Source organism: Labrus bergylta, chromosome 14, assembly GCF_963930695.1.
Source record: "Labrus bergylta chromosome 14, fLabBer1.1, whole genome shotgun sequence".
In the NCBI taxonomy this organism is placed as follows: Eukaryota; Metazoa; Chordata; class Actinopteri; order Labriformes; family Labridae; genus Labrus; species Labrus bergylta.
This window is the reverse complement of record NC_089208.1, coordinates 24,835,473-24,853,752: the sequence shown is the minus strand read 5'-3', so window position 1 is coordinate 24,853,752 and position 18,280 is coordinate 24,835,473. Positions and strand designations below refer to the sequence as shown.

Here is an 18,280-nt window from a genome sequence, read left to right as displayed (position 1 = left end):
CGCTGCCGGCGACACCTTCATATTTCTCCGTCTGATCAGAGGGAAGAATTCCCCTCGCCTGAATCTTGTTTATGACAGCAGCTGAGTGTGGCAGAAAGTAAATCTTAATTTGTTGTGGACTTCAGACGTGGAAGGCAGATATAGATGCCATGCTGAGTAATAGGGCCTCCCACTATCCCCCCACCCTCCACCCCCGTCCTGTGATATAAGACCATGAATATAATGAAGCTGGCAAGACTTATGAGCTGCAGACAGAAGGTAAGAAGTGGCAGTTTTCAAGTCTGCAACTATTTACAAATTGCAAAATTATTATTTTTAAAGATGAATATTTGCCTTTATTGATAAGGCAGCTGAAGAGAGACAGAAAATGTGATTAGGAGAGAGTGGGATAGACATACAGTAGATCAAGGGGCGGGGCTTGTAGTCAAACCAGAAGCTGATGCATCTCTGTATATGTCTGTTCAACTGACTGAGCTAAGCTAGCGCCCCAAGTTGCAAACAATTTTTAAAACTATATGATTTTACAAATACGGTCAGATTTAGAGCAAACTATTACAAGCTCGTTGCAGTCAAACATATCACTCACTGGGAATCTTTGCTGAGGAAAATATAAACACAGGCTGTTTCGGTAGTGTGCTGTTTTTTTTCAATGTCTGGCTCATACTCTGTAGCAGTGGCTTCAGGCATTCAAAAGTATTATAACCTATAGTCCAGATGCTGCAGCTCGTGTACTGACTAGAACTATGAAAATGGACCACATCACTCCTGTATTGGCTTCTCTGCACTGGCTCCATATAACATCTAGAATAAAGTAATCCTTCTTCTCATTTTCAAAGCTCTAAATGTCCAGGCACCATCTTATCTTAAAGAGCTAATAGTTCAGTATTATCCCTCTAGAACTTGGGAGGTAGAGCCTTCAGTTATCAGTCCTGCTCCTGGTACCTACAGTCTCTAAATGTACTATGGGAGGTAGAGCCTTCAGTTATCAGTCCTGCTCCTGGTACCTACAGTCTCTAAATGTACTATGGGAGGTAGAGCCTTCAGTTATCAGCCCCCTCTCCTTTAAAATACCAGTCAGGGTCAGTGAGGCAGACACCCTCTGTACTTCTGAGAGAAGACTTGAAACTTACCTTTTTGAAAAGCTTATAGTTAGAGCTGGCATCGGTATGTACCAGCTCCTAGTTATGCTGCTATAGGCTTAGACTGCCACCTCTCTGCTTGCTGTTGGGTTGACTGATATTTGGTTGACATATTTTCAGAATGGCGATCGCCATCAATGGTCTTTAAAAGTCTGTTTCAATAACCAATGGGTGACGTCACTGAGACTACATATGTATGTCATATGATCTCAGGTTTTAAACATAAGTCCATCAGAAAATGAGCCTTCTACTTCCTTGTTGTTGTTTTTTACTAATGATTTAATGATCCAAATCTCAGGTTTCAAGTCTTCTTCAAGATGCTCATTTAGTAAATAATCCCATGTAGAGTCATACAGACGATACAGCAGGGAATGGCTAGTTTGTGGGAATCTGTAATTGATTAGTCGTTACCATGGCGACTTGTCACAGGCGTAGCTGTGTGTATTCACTCCTTCTATAAATATGGTCACTTCTGGCTCCAAACAGCAAAATTGCAAAGTCCTAAATTGGCCAAACTTGGGGCTTCAAAAGGTTAAAGAAAAGTATAAAATAACTCTTCCTGCTTTTAATATACAGTCTATGCAATGACCTTATCCTTGTTTCCATGTTGTTGTAGTATCCTTAATTGAACCATACATTAAGGAGTGACGGATAAGACCTTACACGTATATCTGATATGACACACGAGTAGGTACAAGTTTTATGGGTATGAGGGATCTAATGCATTTCCTGCACAGATTTTAATCAAATTTTCTGTCTCTTGCATCAATCAACGTCAAGTAATGTGCAATATATATGCAGGTTGCTAAAAAGAAAAATAGATCAGTTCATTAGGATCTTGTTGCTGCAGTGACTTGAGAATATGGTGATGTAGTGCGGGGAGTGGATGAGTTTATTACGAGGTCATATCGGTTCATTCAACATTCACGTTGTAACGAATCATCATATTTTGTAGATAACATGCACAGTCAAGAAGACAAAGGGACTCATTGCAGAGGAACAACTTGTACTCCGTTTCAATGTCTTTATTTATTTCTCTCTTTGTATGTAAATGCATGTGTGTGTGTGTATGTGTGTGTCCATCTCTGCAAGCTTGCATGCATATTTGAATGTGCTTGTACAGGATACATGTGTGAGCCAACAGAACAATGACATTGTTTAAACCACAATGGATTTTGCACAACAGAAAAAACAAGGAGAGAAAAAACACGATCTGAACCAAATCACAAACACGACATCTACAACCGAAACAAAGACACACAGCTCAGAGAGGTTCACGTCTTCAGATGGAAAATAAGACAAGATGGAGGGGAGACCTCTGACTTCCAGTTACAAATTAGACATTGATTCGATTTTTAAAAGCAACAGTCGTTCAGCATGAAAGCACTGCTGACTGCGTGGGATCATTTTTACACAGCCAGAGGGCGCGACGCTTTTAACAGACGTCCGGACGAGCAGAAACATGTTCAGATAACGACGCTCTGCAGAGTTGATGAAATCAATCACAGAGATGCATGTGGCTTTATATTCCTCCTGAATTTAAGTCAACGCTGTTCAACGTTTAATGAGATGTTTTTTTATTTTCCTGTCATCATGAGTATCTTACACTGAAAGTTTTGTACGAAATGTTAAGCTGCTAAACTATGAAGTGTCATCGAAGTCAAAGTCAAAGAAGAGCAAAATGAAAGGAAAGATTGAAATACACACATTCAGAACTTGATTATTTTTTTATATATTAGTCGTTATAAGTAAGTAATTTCACACAAACTTTCACAGAGATACTTTTTACCCTCAGGCCTCCCCTTTCCCCTCCCCTCACCTCCGCCTTCAAGACCCTCACCCCCACCCTCTTTCTCAGTTCATGACGGTGCAGTTTGATTGACATGCAAGACTCGGCCCACATCGAGTGAGGACACGGCTGAACGCCGTCCGCTCTACGACTTCACATCCTGCTTCTTTTTCTGGAATTTCCTGAACTGAGACTGGATGGCCACGGCGGCCTTCTCGGTCTCCGGGTCCTTCATGTCGATGTCAAAGTCCTGCGGGAGGTTGTTCTTCTTCTCATCTGAGGAGAGCAGAGAGGGAAGGGATGAAGAGAAAGCCGGATTCATGAGTCTCAGTGACTTTACAGATCTCCAGGAGTAAGATTTATGAAACTTTCTTTAATGCTGTTCATTGTTTCAACTTCTTCCTCTATTGCTGACGATCTAATGGTTTCATCCCACTGCTGTACAATATTTTTAGTGATAATGTTAGCATGCTGGTGAACAGGGTGAACATAAGCTGCTAGAGATTCTGCACGTTAGCATTGTGATAGCAGCGTTTAGCTCAAGGCAGTGCAGTTATTTATAAAGGCCTAAAATTGCATTGATTATTATCTTTGTCTTAATGTATTAAAGGTGGAGAGAATAATTTAGGAGAAGCCGTAGGCCCAAATTCAAGCAAGTAAATATCCAGGGAAACAACTCAAACGTGTCACTAATATCAAGCCGTAAGTTCCCCTCAATAGGAGAATCTTCTTGTATTGCAGTATAGCTCAGATTCTCGGGGAAGAAGACGTGGAAGAAGTGAATGAGCTGAGGACAGAACACAAATAGTACCTGCTGATAAGTGGCTGCAATGGCCTTACAGTAGTTGGCACACATCGAGACACTTAAACAATCTAAAGCACAAGATCTAAAGCACATTTAGTGCAATTTAACTGAGTTTGAATTACTTAAACCAATCAGTGTCAGCTTTCATTCCCTTAAAAAAGCAGGTTTACATGGCAGATATTTTTGGCTGGCTTGAGACAACTCAGAACTTCTGCACTGTGTACACTCAGACGCAGTAGACTCGAGAGCATAACCTCATTTCAGTCAGACGACTCACGTTTGCACTTTTTGAAATATTTATTGAAGCAGCTGTAGGCCCGATGAAAACAGTTTGAGTTTGTCATCTAGGCTCCAACCTCATCACTCCTCACAGATTTATATGACATGCAGAAACTGAGGAGTGAGGACATTACATCCTAACCCCAGTCGGAGCCTGCAGGTGGATGCTGGCTGGTAAGAGACGGCAAACCAACGATATAGAGCAGCAGGAGGGTCAGCTTAAATAAGACCGGCAAATTGGAAAGATGTGTTTTATAGGAGATTGTTAGAATGACTCTTGTCAGTGTGAAATCTGTGCAGCTTGAGTTTTTCTGTCTGAACTCACTCACAGGCGTCGCCTCATTTATTATTAAAATGCCCAGACAAGCCGACAGGAATGGAGTTGATCACATTATGTTAAATAATGTTCAAAGTGCTTGAGATCAGAAACAGGCTGTGAAGATTTACTGACTGTTTATCTGCTTTATTCTCTACTGTGTGTAATGGATACTGGACGCTCCATAGTAATATCTCTGGGCACTCACCGTCATGTTTGAGTATTATAACAAATAGGTGTGAGTATGAATTCTCCTGCATCTGTTACCTTTGTATGCCCAACTTATTTTACTAATGCGCCTCCTGAATAGCAAGAACAAACTGCGCCACAGATTATAGACCTCAGACCAGTATTTTGTTGGTCTATGGAGCGCTCACTTTTGGCCTCCTTAAAATGGTAAAAAGTCACATTTGAGCCTCCCCACACCTCATTTTAATTGTGTCACTGCCGAGTCTATGTAAAAACATCAGATTTTCTTTTTCAGTTCACACACAAAGTAAACAGGTAAGACTTTTTTTTATCTAAGGTGAGGGGGAGCCACGGGGCTATCATCAGGTACTCTTACTCAAAGCCAAGGATTCATTTTAAATGATTTTTTATGGTAAAAGACAAACATTCAGGAAAAACATGCAGACTGCTTCCACACAAGATCTTCTTCAGGGCATGGAAGTGTCAAGACGCAGTGGATAGTAAGGTCCACTTATATCCCCAAGTGGCCTGGAGGGTGAATTACTGCAGCACATATTTACGTAAACTGAAGTGTCAAGTTAAGAAATGTTTGGACAAAGTTACACAAACACAGATGGAAATAGTGTTAACTATACCGAAATATTTAAATATTTATATACAGTATATGCTTTAACATTCATATTTCTATCTTAACCTTTTATCATCTTCAGGATGCCGATAAAGACACTTCTATGTGTAGACGATTATTAACCACTAAAAGTGAATGTGCCCTCGGTGAGAGTGTAAACCCTGGGAGGGGTCGCTTTTAAAGATTTAACTAGCTTGGTAAAACAATGGAATCATGAGCACAGAAATAAAAACTTAATATGGGTTTGTTCTTGGTTGCGGTGTGAGTGACCTTTTTCCTGTGAGACGTAAATGTTTGACATCCAATAAAAGAACGCTCCAGACAAACAGAGTTAATGAGGATGTCTTTTATGACTGAAGATAAACTCTTAATAACCCACTGATGCCTTCACTTTCATCTATTCAAATGTATAATGAACGAATCAAAAATCCTTTATAATAATGATTTCTCCATCTCCTCCCCTGTAATCCCACCTGTGTGAACAGAATGAACCTCATTGTGAAAACAGAGAAACAGCTCATTTGAACGTTCGATTTGCTCTGGACATTAAAAACACATTCTGGGTGTAGAAGTGAGCAAACAGCCAGTGTAGCAGGAAGACTGAAGTGAAGGTAGTGCCGACTGTTTAAGCACACAAACAGCAGAGTGAGGTGTGATTAAAGTCTCAGTGTTATGGAGGTGACACTGTGGGGTTGTTTATTAAAGCAACATATTTATCATGCAGTCTGGTGCTCCGTGCATGAAAGTGCTGACCTGCTGTGAGATGTTTGTGCTCCAGTATTAATGAGGGTCCTACTCACGTTTGGATGGGACCTTTTGTTGACCTTGGAGCCCTTCAATGACACATTGAAACAAATTCATATTTTATGATTGCAGAAGCCAAACAAACCTCCCTGTTTTTCTAGACACTCGCACACACGCACACAAACACACACTCACACACAGCAGCTTCCTCCTCTCTCTCTCTCCACAGGGTCCGTGCCCTTTACACCACAGAGGACGCCAGACCTTATGAGCAGAACAGCACAGCTTCAGCTTTTAGTTCTGCCACTGCTTGAAAAAAAAAAAACCGCGCGGCCACAATGGATGATGGGAATATTTCCATAAGAGGTTTGTGAAAGGTCATGTTCAAATTGGTTCCTGTGAGATTTAAAGAACCTCAGAGTGTGCATACGATGATTGATGAAGGCTCGGTCTGAAGAATACCGAGCAGCTGAGGTGACCTGAGGAGACCAGCAGTGACTGTGAAACTGAAACACAAGTTAGACTCAAAACCATCCAGCGCAAACATCTATTCCTTTGACCTGTGACGGGCTGCGTCTATAGGAAGAAGGTATGTTTTGATTTTCATAAGGACATGCAGTCCTTGTTAGTTTGAGAACAAGATGGCAGGCAATCTTGGAAACCATCGTTTCGTCTGGCTGTGATACACAGCCTCTGAGGGTTTGCAGTGTTGCCAACGATAAGCAAAAAAGCTTCTGACCAAGACTTTCTATTTTTATGTGTTGCCTTTCCTTACAACATAAAAAGCAAAAATGAAGTTGGAGTTGAGCAACGACTTCTAAGAGACGATAGTTTATGGAGATAGAGATGGTCTGTTACTGATTAATTTAAAGTTAATTGACAATAGATCTCCACCAATGGGAGCTGGCATTGTATTCCACCTCTTTGCTCTGCACTGAGCTGTTTTCCTCCATGCAGCCAAAGCCTGCTGAAGCACCAGTATACAATACTCCTCGTACCACAAACATAAACCAGAATGTCTTTTTACATATTTTGAGTCTAAATTACTTTAAGGTACAAAACGTTTTGTAATGTCTGTGGTCGATTTTGTCCACTGGCCACCAAAAAATATTTGCAAATGCTGCAAAGTAGTTTCAAATTACATCCACTCAGAGTGCTCCTTTTTCCACTTAAAACATCAGATTAACCAAAGTGTCTGAAAACATTAAAGGAAGTATCCCTGCAGAGATTTTCTTTAAAACCTGAAACAGTCGCTGTAGCAGCATTGTCCTTTCTTTTTTATCACCTCTGCAGTGGCAGAAGAAGTGGCTGAACTGCACCACTGACTTCTGCAGGCTCGGCTGTAAGTGTAAGTGAACACACACACACACGCACACGCGCGCACACACACACACACACACACACACGCACATTCTCTCTCTCTCACACACACACACACACACACACCCTAATGAACGGCATTAAAATATATTTTTTAACTTAAAAAAGTGACTCAACAGTGTCAACATTTAAAACATCTTGGCTTAATTTTCCTAAAGGATGATGTACATCCGGAGCCACAATTTAAATTACTAACATAATGTCATGTGTTTCATTAAAATGTAAAGGAAGCCCAGCAGCCTGATGTTACTATGCTATGTTGATATGTTCCTCGATGGTCCCAGTTTTCGAGTTGGGAAGTTGTTCTTTGGACTTCAGTGTGTTCGGACAACACGTGATTTCAGTCATCAAGTTGGGAACCCAATATTTTTTTCAAGTTTTCCGATTCAGGTTGTTGTTCCAACTTCAGCAGGCGTTCATTTTTCAACTCGGAAACTTCTTTTTCCGATGTGTCCGACACCACTTGAAAGCACCAATACCATCAATAGTTGATTTCAACATAAGCCAATCAAAGTTAAGGATGTAAGGGTTCCACCCCGGGCTCCGCCCCTGCACCTCTGGCTGTTTGTGTTCCTTTCCCCTCTCATATTCAAGATTTATTTTATTGTGTTTTTAAAATGGAATGATATTTTGCTTATTATAAATCAATCTGGTTATATAAGAAGTGGACATATCCTTGTGGTTAAACAGGTGAAGCAAACAGAGAAGGGAAATTCAAAAATCAAACATGCATTCTTTACGATTGCCAGCAGGGGGCGACTCCACTGATTGCAAAACATGTCCAATTGTGTCGACCTTTAACCCAAAAAAGACCTCAAGTTTCACATGAACTATGGTCTGAATTGCAAATTTTCATCTTTCTTAGACCTATTATTTGTTTTTTTAATATGGGACCTATTTCAAGTAAATAGACAGAAAATCAAGATGACGTTAGGCTCTACAAGCGCAAAGATTCACGTCCTTCCCCTCTGTCTGAATATGATCACTATTTGATAAAACCAAATAATCAGCAGCGAAAAACCCAAAACTTGAGTCTTCAAATCTAGTTTTTAAAGCGGTAGGTGACGTCTCAGCGGCTACATCTACGTCTTATATCAAGTCTCTGATTTGATTTGGACATTTTATAGGGAGCATAGTTCAGCTCTAGCAAATCTGAAACAATAAGGGGGCATAAAATAGAGAGAGGTAAAAAGTGAGAACGTGTGATAATGTCGTATGAATGCAATTCACACCTGAACCAAATTCAATTATGCTGCCTTAAATCCCTCCTGATCAGTGCCAGGATGTGTCCCTCCTGACCGAGCCTGAGCCGGGACACACTCCATCATCCCAGAGGTGAGGACAGAAATCCATTTCAACACAGTTCTAACAGAGTTATCAGCAGCCACAGAGAAACAAGAGAGGTGACACAAGGTCTACAGGTACAGAGGGCTGCTGAATAAGGCCATCGAGTCATTATACAGAGAATGTGCTGTTATTAACCTGCAGTGCCCAATGTGTGAGGAGAACTCTGAGGAGTAGAGGAGATTATATCCGGTGATTCCTTATAGCATAAATGATCGTCTATGAAACCTAATTTTCTAAATGTAAATGTGGTACAGCATTTGCGTGCATGGTTGAAACTATTGCCTGTATAAAGATGGACAACATGCATCTACCTCTTTCCTTTGAAAAAAAAAAGTGAAGCCACAATACCTACACAACATACCCCAGCATATTGGGAAATTGTGATAGCCACATCCCGCCCCTTCTGCTAACCAAACATATTGAACTTACTGATAAGATGTCAAAGATCCATCAGGTCAGTACGGTTCACAGCAGAAGAACTTGTGTGTCAGTTTCATGAAGACACTCAAAGTTATGGAAAACTCAAAGACTCTCGCGTAAGTGTTTGTTACATTTCCTCTCCCCGTTTCTCCTCTACTCTGCTAATCTGCACGCAGAGCTGCTGGAGCCTCATTTGTCAACGGAGCTGTCAGTCATGTCGTTAGAACTCTTTTTAAAGCCTCAAATAAATAACTAAAACTGACCTTTTTCAGAAAATGGAACACAGACAAATTAGCATGATAGAAACGAACTATAAAGATAGAAACCATGTTTGAGATGAATGTTTTTGACATATTTGGCTTTTAGTGTGCCCCATATGTTAACATATGTATATATAATTTGGCAGCTCCAAATGTTTTGCTCAAGCGGCAACCTCTGGTGTTGAAAAACGAACCAATGTGGAAGTCTAAAAACTGCAGTTCCTCAAGTGTCCACTTGAGGCTGGCTGGGAAGACCCTGAAGCCACATACACACCCATTCAAAATGCCACTTTTTTACAACATAAATTAACATGTTTACAGCCTGGGCAAATAAAGATTTCTGCCTGATTAGTTGCTATCTTCATCAGTACACACTGTAGGGGGATTTTTTTATATACCTCATCCAAAGCCCCTTGGAGTAACCATTGGGTGACATCACCCCGGCTTCGACTATAAACTATAGTCTTTCGTTTTTCTTCACTTTTGTCATCTTCACCTTTTACAGTTAAAGGTTGAAAAAAGGAATTCCTGTTACAGTATGCTGCTAAATGTAAGCTGTGATAAAATGTCTTTTTTTTGTTCAAAGCTTAGGAAGCATCTGTTAATTCTGCAGGTGTCAGACTAATTCACACCTGCCTCCCCTGAGCTGCTCTCTACTGGGGGTTCATTTGAAACAGGCTTTTGTTCTTGCATATACTCATTTTGCCAGGATGACAGTTCTGCACTTATCACCATTTATGAATTTCAAAGGGTTCTGCCAAGTACTGCAAGCCAAATTTTACTGTTCATAACTCAAGGGATTAAAATTACAGCATTATGCCAACAATACCGTGGCCCAGTTTGCAATGTCGGCCTTCTTTGAAACTGATGATAAAGCAGAGGAAACTGGCTAATGCCATATTCACCAGGCAGAGTTGTTGCTAATATAAAAGAGGATATGGATTCTCTCATCTTGTTTTGAAAAAACAGTTATACTTGATGTTAAGATATCTTTGGGATTATTGAGTAATTCAGAGTTATTGTGAAACAATGTTTAACAAAATGAAAAATATAATTATGAAACCAAAACAAACTATTGTTTGGCAGCACCTCCACTATTCAGAAGCCTCCGCTCTCCTCCAGCGGCACACTTCCAACCCCTCTCTACTCATGTTTGCATGAAGGAGTTATGAATTAGAACGCACCATAATTAAGCACTCATTGCCTTTTGCTCGAGCTGCAATCACCTGTGTCCTGCATTGTTGTGTTAGCATGCTAATGTTAGCAGATTTTGGTTAACTCGTAGCTTCATGTTGAACATAAATTGACACAGAATGACCGTGATCTAAAGACACTTACATGACATCCAAATAATCAGTGAGTATGTTGTTCTTTTTCTATCTAGTCCTCGACTAAAAACAGCGTTATACTCAAGGCCGTCTCGTCCATGTAAACACGGCTCCGGCGAGACTCGAGCTTCTCACTCAGTCGTGACTCGGAGAGACTCTTACAGAGGATATGCTTGATTTCTGCTCTATTTTATATGTAAAATATCGCGCATTCTTCCTTTAAATATAAATATTAAATATTTTGACTTCACTTCGGACTTCCATCTTTTTGAACGGTCAATGGTTCAACTCTTCTTCATTTTCCCTCACCTGATTGCGATCTGCAGAACTGCAGAATTAAAGTCTCTTTATTCGTTCAGTGATTTCTTAATACTACAAATGACTGTTCATAAAGCAATTTCAATTCACTTTCAAGTTTTTAATATATTTGATTGAATTCCTGTTTTCCTGAATATCATCTGAGCTGTGAACATTCGACCTATTGCCGTATAATCTGGAGTGCTGTATGCAGCACACAAGCAGATCAATAATGTCCTGCATCATATTTCCAGCTTGGTTTAAATTTTCCACTGAACATAATGGTTAGAAAATGATACCTTGGCCAGCAGACGGCTTGCTGCTTCCAGTCGTAGCTCCAGATGCTTGTCTCTGCAAGAAACACAGAGAAAACACAGTCATCATCATTTCTCTCAAAGATGAAAAAGAATACCTCGTGTTTCATCCAAATACTGAAGAACTCTCCTGGGATTTTTATTCAGTACACCTAATGTCACATGAAAATACACACTTTCTTTTCTTAGATCTTACTGGATGATGAAGCTCACTTTATCAAGTTTTCACATGTTAGTGAGAGAGGGAGCAGGACAGGAAGTCTTCCTCTCGCACTGTCACACTGATCATGTAACGGGGAGCCGGGGAGGGGACGTGTTGATCTATAATCCATGTTTCTGCATCACAGGCACACTCTCTGTTCCTGCTCTAACAGCTCCCGACTGTTCTCCCCTGACAGACAGCCGGCTGCTCTGCAACATTAAGATGCACTCAGCACGGAGAATAAGAGCCTCCAATGCACAGACGAGTACAGTGTATGTGACAAGAGTCTCCTGCTGCGGTTACATCACACTCATCTACATGCATCACAATCAGCCTGATCCCTTTGGATGATCAGATAAATGATTAAACATTTAATTCTCTCTAATCATTGTTGATATTGGTGAGAGAAAAAAATCAGATCACATTACATCACAAAGGTCGGCTATCGAGGAATAGCAGAATGGTGCTCAACTTAATTCACCAATCAGAATCAAGTATTTAACACAGCCTTGTAATAATGAAAAAATAGATTTGAACACTGTTGTATCACATGCTGTGATTAATGATGTGTGTCAGCTTTCATTTTGTTGATCGCTCAGTTTTTCATTCTTTATAACCTCTCCTGTTTTATGTTTTTTGTCCAACATTTGTCTCTTTTTTCTCCCACAGTAAACAGGCTTTCCTCAAATTAATGGCACTTTTCTCTGCAGATTTGATATTATTACAGTTTGTCCTCCGGAGATAGAAGCACATTGTATTTGATAATTTATCTGAAAGGAAGGGACCATCCCTCCGACTCGACCTGAATTATTAAACGTGTGCTTTCAGTGGTTTTTTGAAAGGCCAAAGTTAGTTTCAAACTGGCAAAAAGAAGCCTGACATCTCCCTCCCGTGTTTCAGTTTGTCTTCATGAGAGCCCGAGGAAGAGAAACTTGTTTGGCAGCAGCCGCCATCTGTTTTTTTCTATTTACACACAGAACTCAAAGAGATCCGAGGCCGCTGAGACTCCAGCACCACGCTGACTCTCATCTGCCTGATGGAGCTCTGGTACTCAGTCAGGCTCTCTGATGGTGCCATACATCACACCTCCACCCACCACCAAGACACCAGCGAGCGTTCAGAGGCAGGCAGAGCGGACGCTACAGCAACAATGTGTGAGTGATCGTGTCTGTGCGGTCGAGAGAGGCAAGAGCAATATCCAGAAATCAAGACAAATGTTCTATAAACTAGAATCAATAACAGGCTTCAAGCAACAACATTTCATTATTTATTTTAACTTCTATTCATCACTCTTCTTGATGTCCACACTTTTGTCTATCTTGCTTTTAGCCTTTAGCTTCAATAGATCGTCTTTTAATCGGAGCAGATGGACCAGAACTGAAGAGCCATGTAGAGAGATGAGAGGATCCAGTCCAAGTCCATAAGAGACTTCTTCCTTATTAGGCTACATTAAAGAAAAAATAAATATTCTTAGATTTAAAAAAATGTGCCTGATCTCACTCAGAGGAGGTGTTGGTGCTATTTGTGTCCGTGGTGGGTGGCTGTGTTGTGATAAAAGGAATATTATTTCTGCTTCTATCCATGAAAAAAAGACATATTCAGAGGTAGAGATGCAATACTTTTCTGGAGTTAATCTGGCATTTAGCAATAAAGCCTGTTAAACTGTGGGACTCCCTAAAAACACTTGGCCTTATGCTCACAAACTGTGCGGCTTTGGCGCCGGTCAAATCTGTGCAAACAAATAAAAAGAGAGACCGTCAGAAAGCACATGCAAAAAGAGCCCCGACATAACATCATAATACAACACATACTAGGCTTAACGTAATTATGAAGTGTGCTTAGTTGAAAAGACAGGTGGACTCGAGAAAAAAAAAAAAAGAGAAAAAATTAATAAAGGCGAGTCCCTGTCCGCACATCGGAGAACAACACAGAGAACATGACAGCTACCTTACTGACTTTGTATCTTATTTTGAGTCATTTAAGTCAGATACAGACAGACACTCTGGGATTTCTGCATAATGAAAGCTGTCCACATTGTGTAACCGCGTTCTTTTGCTCATGCATGAACTGTACCAGGCTGAAGCACGCCTCTTCCAAGTGTGCCAGGGCCAAGGAAGTGTACGATTGGAGCGCTCACACTGGTCAAGCGAACTGGACTTTAGGGGTGAAGCGTGCTTAGGTACGCGGTACGGATTGCCTTGTGTGATTGGGCCCTGAGCCTCACTGCAAAAACTTGTATTCACTGATGGCCACACACAGCTAGTTAAATTATTATTTGAAGTGTGATAAGTAGACAAATATTTATTTTGCATGTTAGCTGTTTTATGACTATCTCTTGTGTTCATCATGTTTAACTCAACCTGTGTTCACCACATGTCTCTCCTGAATCGCGTTGAAGTGCAACTGAGCGCTGGTAACACGCCCGACTTTCCAGTGGTCATGACAGTCCCACTGCTGACTCTAGAAAAAGTCTGGAGTCTGTGTTTAGAGCACGCGCCCCATGTAGGGAGGCTGTAGACCTCGACGCAAGAGGTCCATTTTCAAATCCGACCTTAGCCTCCTATCCAGCATGTCACTATCTATCCATTGACTTGTCTCTACTGTAAAGGTATAAAAAAGCCCCCAAAAAATAAACCTTTAAAGGTAGAATGTGCGACTTTTTGATCCAGTAGATGTCGCCCTTGTGTACCAGCATGAAACCAGAACAAACTGCTGTTTGGCAACACCTCTGCTCTCCTCCTCTCCAATTGTGTTTGCACAAAGGAGTTATCAATTAGACAAAATTGTCCTTTGCTCGAGCTGCAATCACCTGTGTCCTGCATTGTTGTTTTAGCATGCTAATGTTAGCTCACTTTTGGTTGCTAACTCGTAGCTTCATATTGCACATAAATTGACAAAGAATTACTGTGATCTAAAGACACTTATGTGACATCCAAATAAGCAGTGAGTATGTTCTACTTGTTCTCTAGTCCTTGACTAAAACAGCTTTTATACACAAGTGGAGGAGCCGGCCGTCTCGTCCATGTAAACATGATGTAAACACAGCTCTGACAACAACACAGCTGACGGGAGACATTTACACAGGATATACTTTATTTCTGCTGTATTTATGTTCAAAATGTATCTTCCTTCAAAATATAAGAATATATATTATATATTTGGCACCAACATTTTGATAATTGTAACACATGATGACTACATGATCCAGAGTATTTAAAGTGATGACAAAATATAGATTTAGTTGCGTGAGTAGATGAGTTGAGAGCCAAATGTTTGTTTGTAATGCTGTAAATTACTTTGAAGTCTGCAAATGTAATCTGTTCTAATCCTTTAGTCTCAGATTACAGGAGGTCAGAAGACAGTGAGTGGACAGCTGCAGAAATTCCCACAACACCGAAACCTCAAATGTTCATTTATTACAGTTTAATACACATTTATATTCAATCCTTCAAGTGAATAGAAGAGGGGGGTCTGGGTGGCTACTGGACATTAATGTGTTCATATTCTCATAAACACAGGGACAATTCCTTTCCTGCTCCTTTTTTATCCTTTCTTCTCTCAACACTACTTTGATCTTCATCATCATCCCCCCTACCCGACTCTCCTGTTTCCTCTTTCAGCCTGGATACAGTCTGATCTTACATAACAGCATAACAACTCCAGTCTTAATGTGCAGGGGGGAAAGCTCTCCTCGCATTAGCACAATTTGCCCAGCACTATTCCCTTTTCTGCTCAATTTTCTCCTCTCCGGTAGAGCCTCTATCTCAATCATTTCAGCCCTTCTCTGCTGTACCGCGCCTCGTAAACTGGCGACAAGAAAGAGGCATTTGCATACAAATTCATACGAGGATTTTCAGAAGCAATGAGTGAATTTTAAATGAGATGTTTGTCATGGCGCGTCTCTGTCTTTGCTCAGGCTTGGCACGGCTCGATTCCCGTCTCTTCCTCTCTTTAAGCGGCTGAGGAGGTTTTTTGTCGCTCCGTTTGCCAGCAGCTTTTTTAACAAAGGACTTAAAACCTCAATAGGGGTTTTAACCATAAAAAAAGGAAGAAGGAAAGTAGTAGAGCGGGTGCAGCAGTGCTGATGTTTGCCTTTTTCAGTGTGACTAAAAAAATAGAATTCACTGTCAGATATCACAGCTGAATAATGTCGTCTCATATGAGCCACTGCACGGCCTCTGAACATGCATGACAAAAGCTTCTCTGTACGAGGTGTCGTCTTTTTGAATCAGCAATGTCATTCATAACTTACATCTCCAGTTTACCAGTTTACACATCAAAGCCGTACATTTTTCCTTCAGAGGTGTTGATTTATTCAAACTAATGTAATCAGGGCCATCAGGTCATCAAATACAGCAGCTTGGCTCTGTGGCCCTTCGCTTCAGAATATGCCGATTAAGGTCACTCTATATAGCATCTGTTTGGGTTGTGCAAGCCATGCTGTAAGGTTGGCAAAACTGGATGGTTGGCAAAAACATGCAACAACTGGTCTCAGGAAGCAAGACATGATCTAAAAAAAGATCCTCCATGAATACAAGATGGCGGATAGCGGGCATTCTAATTTTTGCCTTTATATCAATGTTATATTTGGAAATATTCAAAGCTTCAAGATACGGGTAGAAAAGAACATACTGGCTGGAAAGAGAGAGTATGAAGCAGCTTCATTATGTGCATGAAGATCACACTCGTCACACACTGGCTGCATTAAACAAACATCATCACCCCTGCCTGTCCGCCTATTTTTCGCTCCAGGAGAGTTTCCCTTAATATTCCCTGCTGCTTCCACATATAGGCTAACTCTGACTTCGAGGGGGCTTGCCGGAAAAATTATGGATGAAGTGGGGATTAATAATACTGCCATTTTCCTTCATGCAAGATGTTGGTAGATTTTCAGGAGTTTTGTGCATGTGTGAAAACAACATTTGTCAGGGGCTCTGTACTGTACTAAAGGCATCAAAGAGATGGCTAACCCACTCTCGACCTCTCTGGTGTCCTTCTATTGACCTGCCACCAGCTGACCTCGGTTTGTCATTCTTTCTCCAACATGCATCTAATCTCCTCCGCAATTTTTCTCTCTCGCTTTATCCTTTCATCCCTTGAACTCTATGCTCTGCCCGTCACCTAACACTCATTCATTATCTCCTTCTCAGCCGCACATTTTACACAATAAACTGTTGTGAAATCTTATCTTAATGGGCATGGTCTATGCTGATGAAACACACTTCAGGTAATTTGAAAGAAGACAAATTCCTGAAACAACTCATCTGTTGTTTACTACTTCATGCGGATTACTGAGTAATCGTCTTGTTTGTCAGACTCTTCCATTGCCCCCTAACAGCCACAGTGTCAGTACGCATTTTCATGAATTCATACATTTTGGTAACTTTGTGAATTAACCCTTTAAATCTTTCTACCATCTAAGAGTAACTCTTAGGTTGAAGCTGTAACCATATCTATGTAAAACATCTCTAGCTTCAGAGTTATATTTGGATTGGAGCCAACTGTCTGTTGTAAGCGAAGGTTTGCTGAGAATGAAATATATATGTCTGATATTTACGAGTCAAGCTGGGGTCTTCTTGCCTTATAGAGATGTACCAAAGTAGCCAAGAATGTGTAGGATGTACCTTCTAGCAGAATATAAGCAAGTCTGTGAACATAGAAACTTTGTCAGTACTTAGTCAGTTCATGATTGTTAACAACTTGTGATCTGTTGTAACTGTCTGACCTCGGCCGATTAAACTGTAGAATAATCCACAGTCTGTTTCATCATTGAGTTTATACAGCAGCAACAACCCCCACCTAACACACAGTAAGCTGACATTTATCTCTTCACACAATATAACCTGATCTCAACAGGACATTAAGAAAACAATAAGCTTGATGAGAGCATCAAGAAGTGGTGCAGCTACAGCATGCATTTTATTTTGACATCTTGGGCTACCATCCAAGTGGTTCTTTTGGCATGTTGGAGAGCGGGAACAGGCTGACTGGGCAGGCTAGTTAGCCTCTTCCATCCTATGATACCACTGACTTTAAGCTAGTAGCTAGCGTTACGTATAGCGATGCCGATACCGATGTTTCTTGACTTGTTTTGGTGTAATACTCCAACAATGCCTCCATTTCTTCTCATGTTTGATAATGAAAACAAGTCAGAGTTTGTTCAACAGGTGACTTTGTCTGCCCAATAAAAATGTCTGCTATGAATCAGTACATAGGTGTACTAGATGCCAGCATTAATGGATTTGGCACATCAGTTCATGCCACAATATTTGCAGATTGTGATTGGCCAATCAAAATTGGCCGATACCGCAGTTGAACAGATGCATCGGTGCATCTTGGATGTTCTGGTAAGTTTGTGTTGTGTGGATGTAAGTTGGCAAAAACTTTGCTTTCAACCTCCACAGAGTGTTATTAAAGTCTAATTTATTGATTTTTACCTCATCTTCCACCTCTTGATCTGATGTGGGTGAGGGAGGTGTGGGTAGAGATCAATGCTTCTCTACTGCTTCTTATATGTCTTGAGCAGTGCAATCAAATGTGAAGGTATACAAGGCACGATTACATCTAGACTTTCAAAAAGAGGGAACACAGATGAGAAAATGTAATTACCAGAAAGTACAACACAAGAAAACCATAAATCAAGCTGTTGGGAGTGTCACTGGAAACAATATAGCCGATCCAATATTGAACAGATTATGATAGGAGAAATTCTCCAGTTGTAGAGATGTAGTACAAATGCTGAGTAGGAGTGTGTGTGAGCGAGATCAGGTCAAAGCAGAGAGAGAATGATTCAGACTGATTCACATCAGCTGTCATTGTAACACATCTGAACTCCTCTCACTG

General features: G+C 40.7%; 1 protein-coding gene across 2 annotated transcripts in view; it reads right to left on the bottom strand.

Annotated features, from left to right (window-relative positions):
* Positions 1–2,149: 2,149 nt before the first annotated feature.
* The window catches only part of LOC109982096 (calmodulin regulator protein PCP4), a 33,693-nt gene continuing 17,562 nt past the window's right edge, over positions 2,150–18,280 (bottom strand). The window contains exons 2-4 of one of the 2 annotated variants that reach the window (XM_020631164.2): positions 11,221–11,272; positions 5,946–5,978; positions 2,150–3,204 (exon numbers count right to left, since the gene is read on the bottom strand). In XM_020631164.2, coding sequence (XP_020486820.1) covers positions 3,074–3,204; positions 5,946–5,978; positions 11,221–11,272 — 216 coding nt within the window. In that variant the 3' untranslated portion in view covers positions 2,150–3,073. The remainder of the gene's footprint in view (positions 3,205–5,945; positions 5,979–11,220; positions 11,273–18,280) is intronic. The other variant, XM_020631165.2, reaches the window with a different exon arrangement.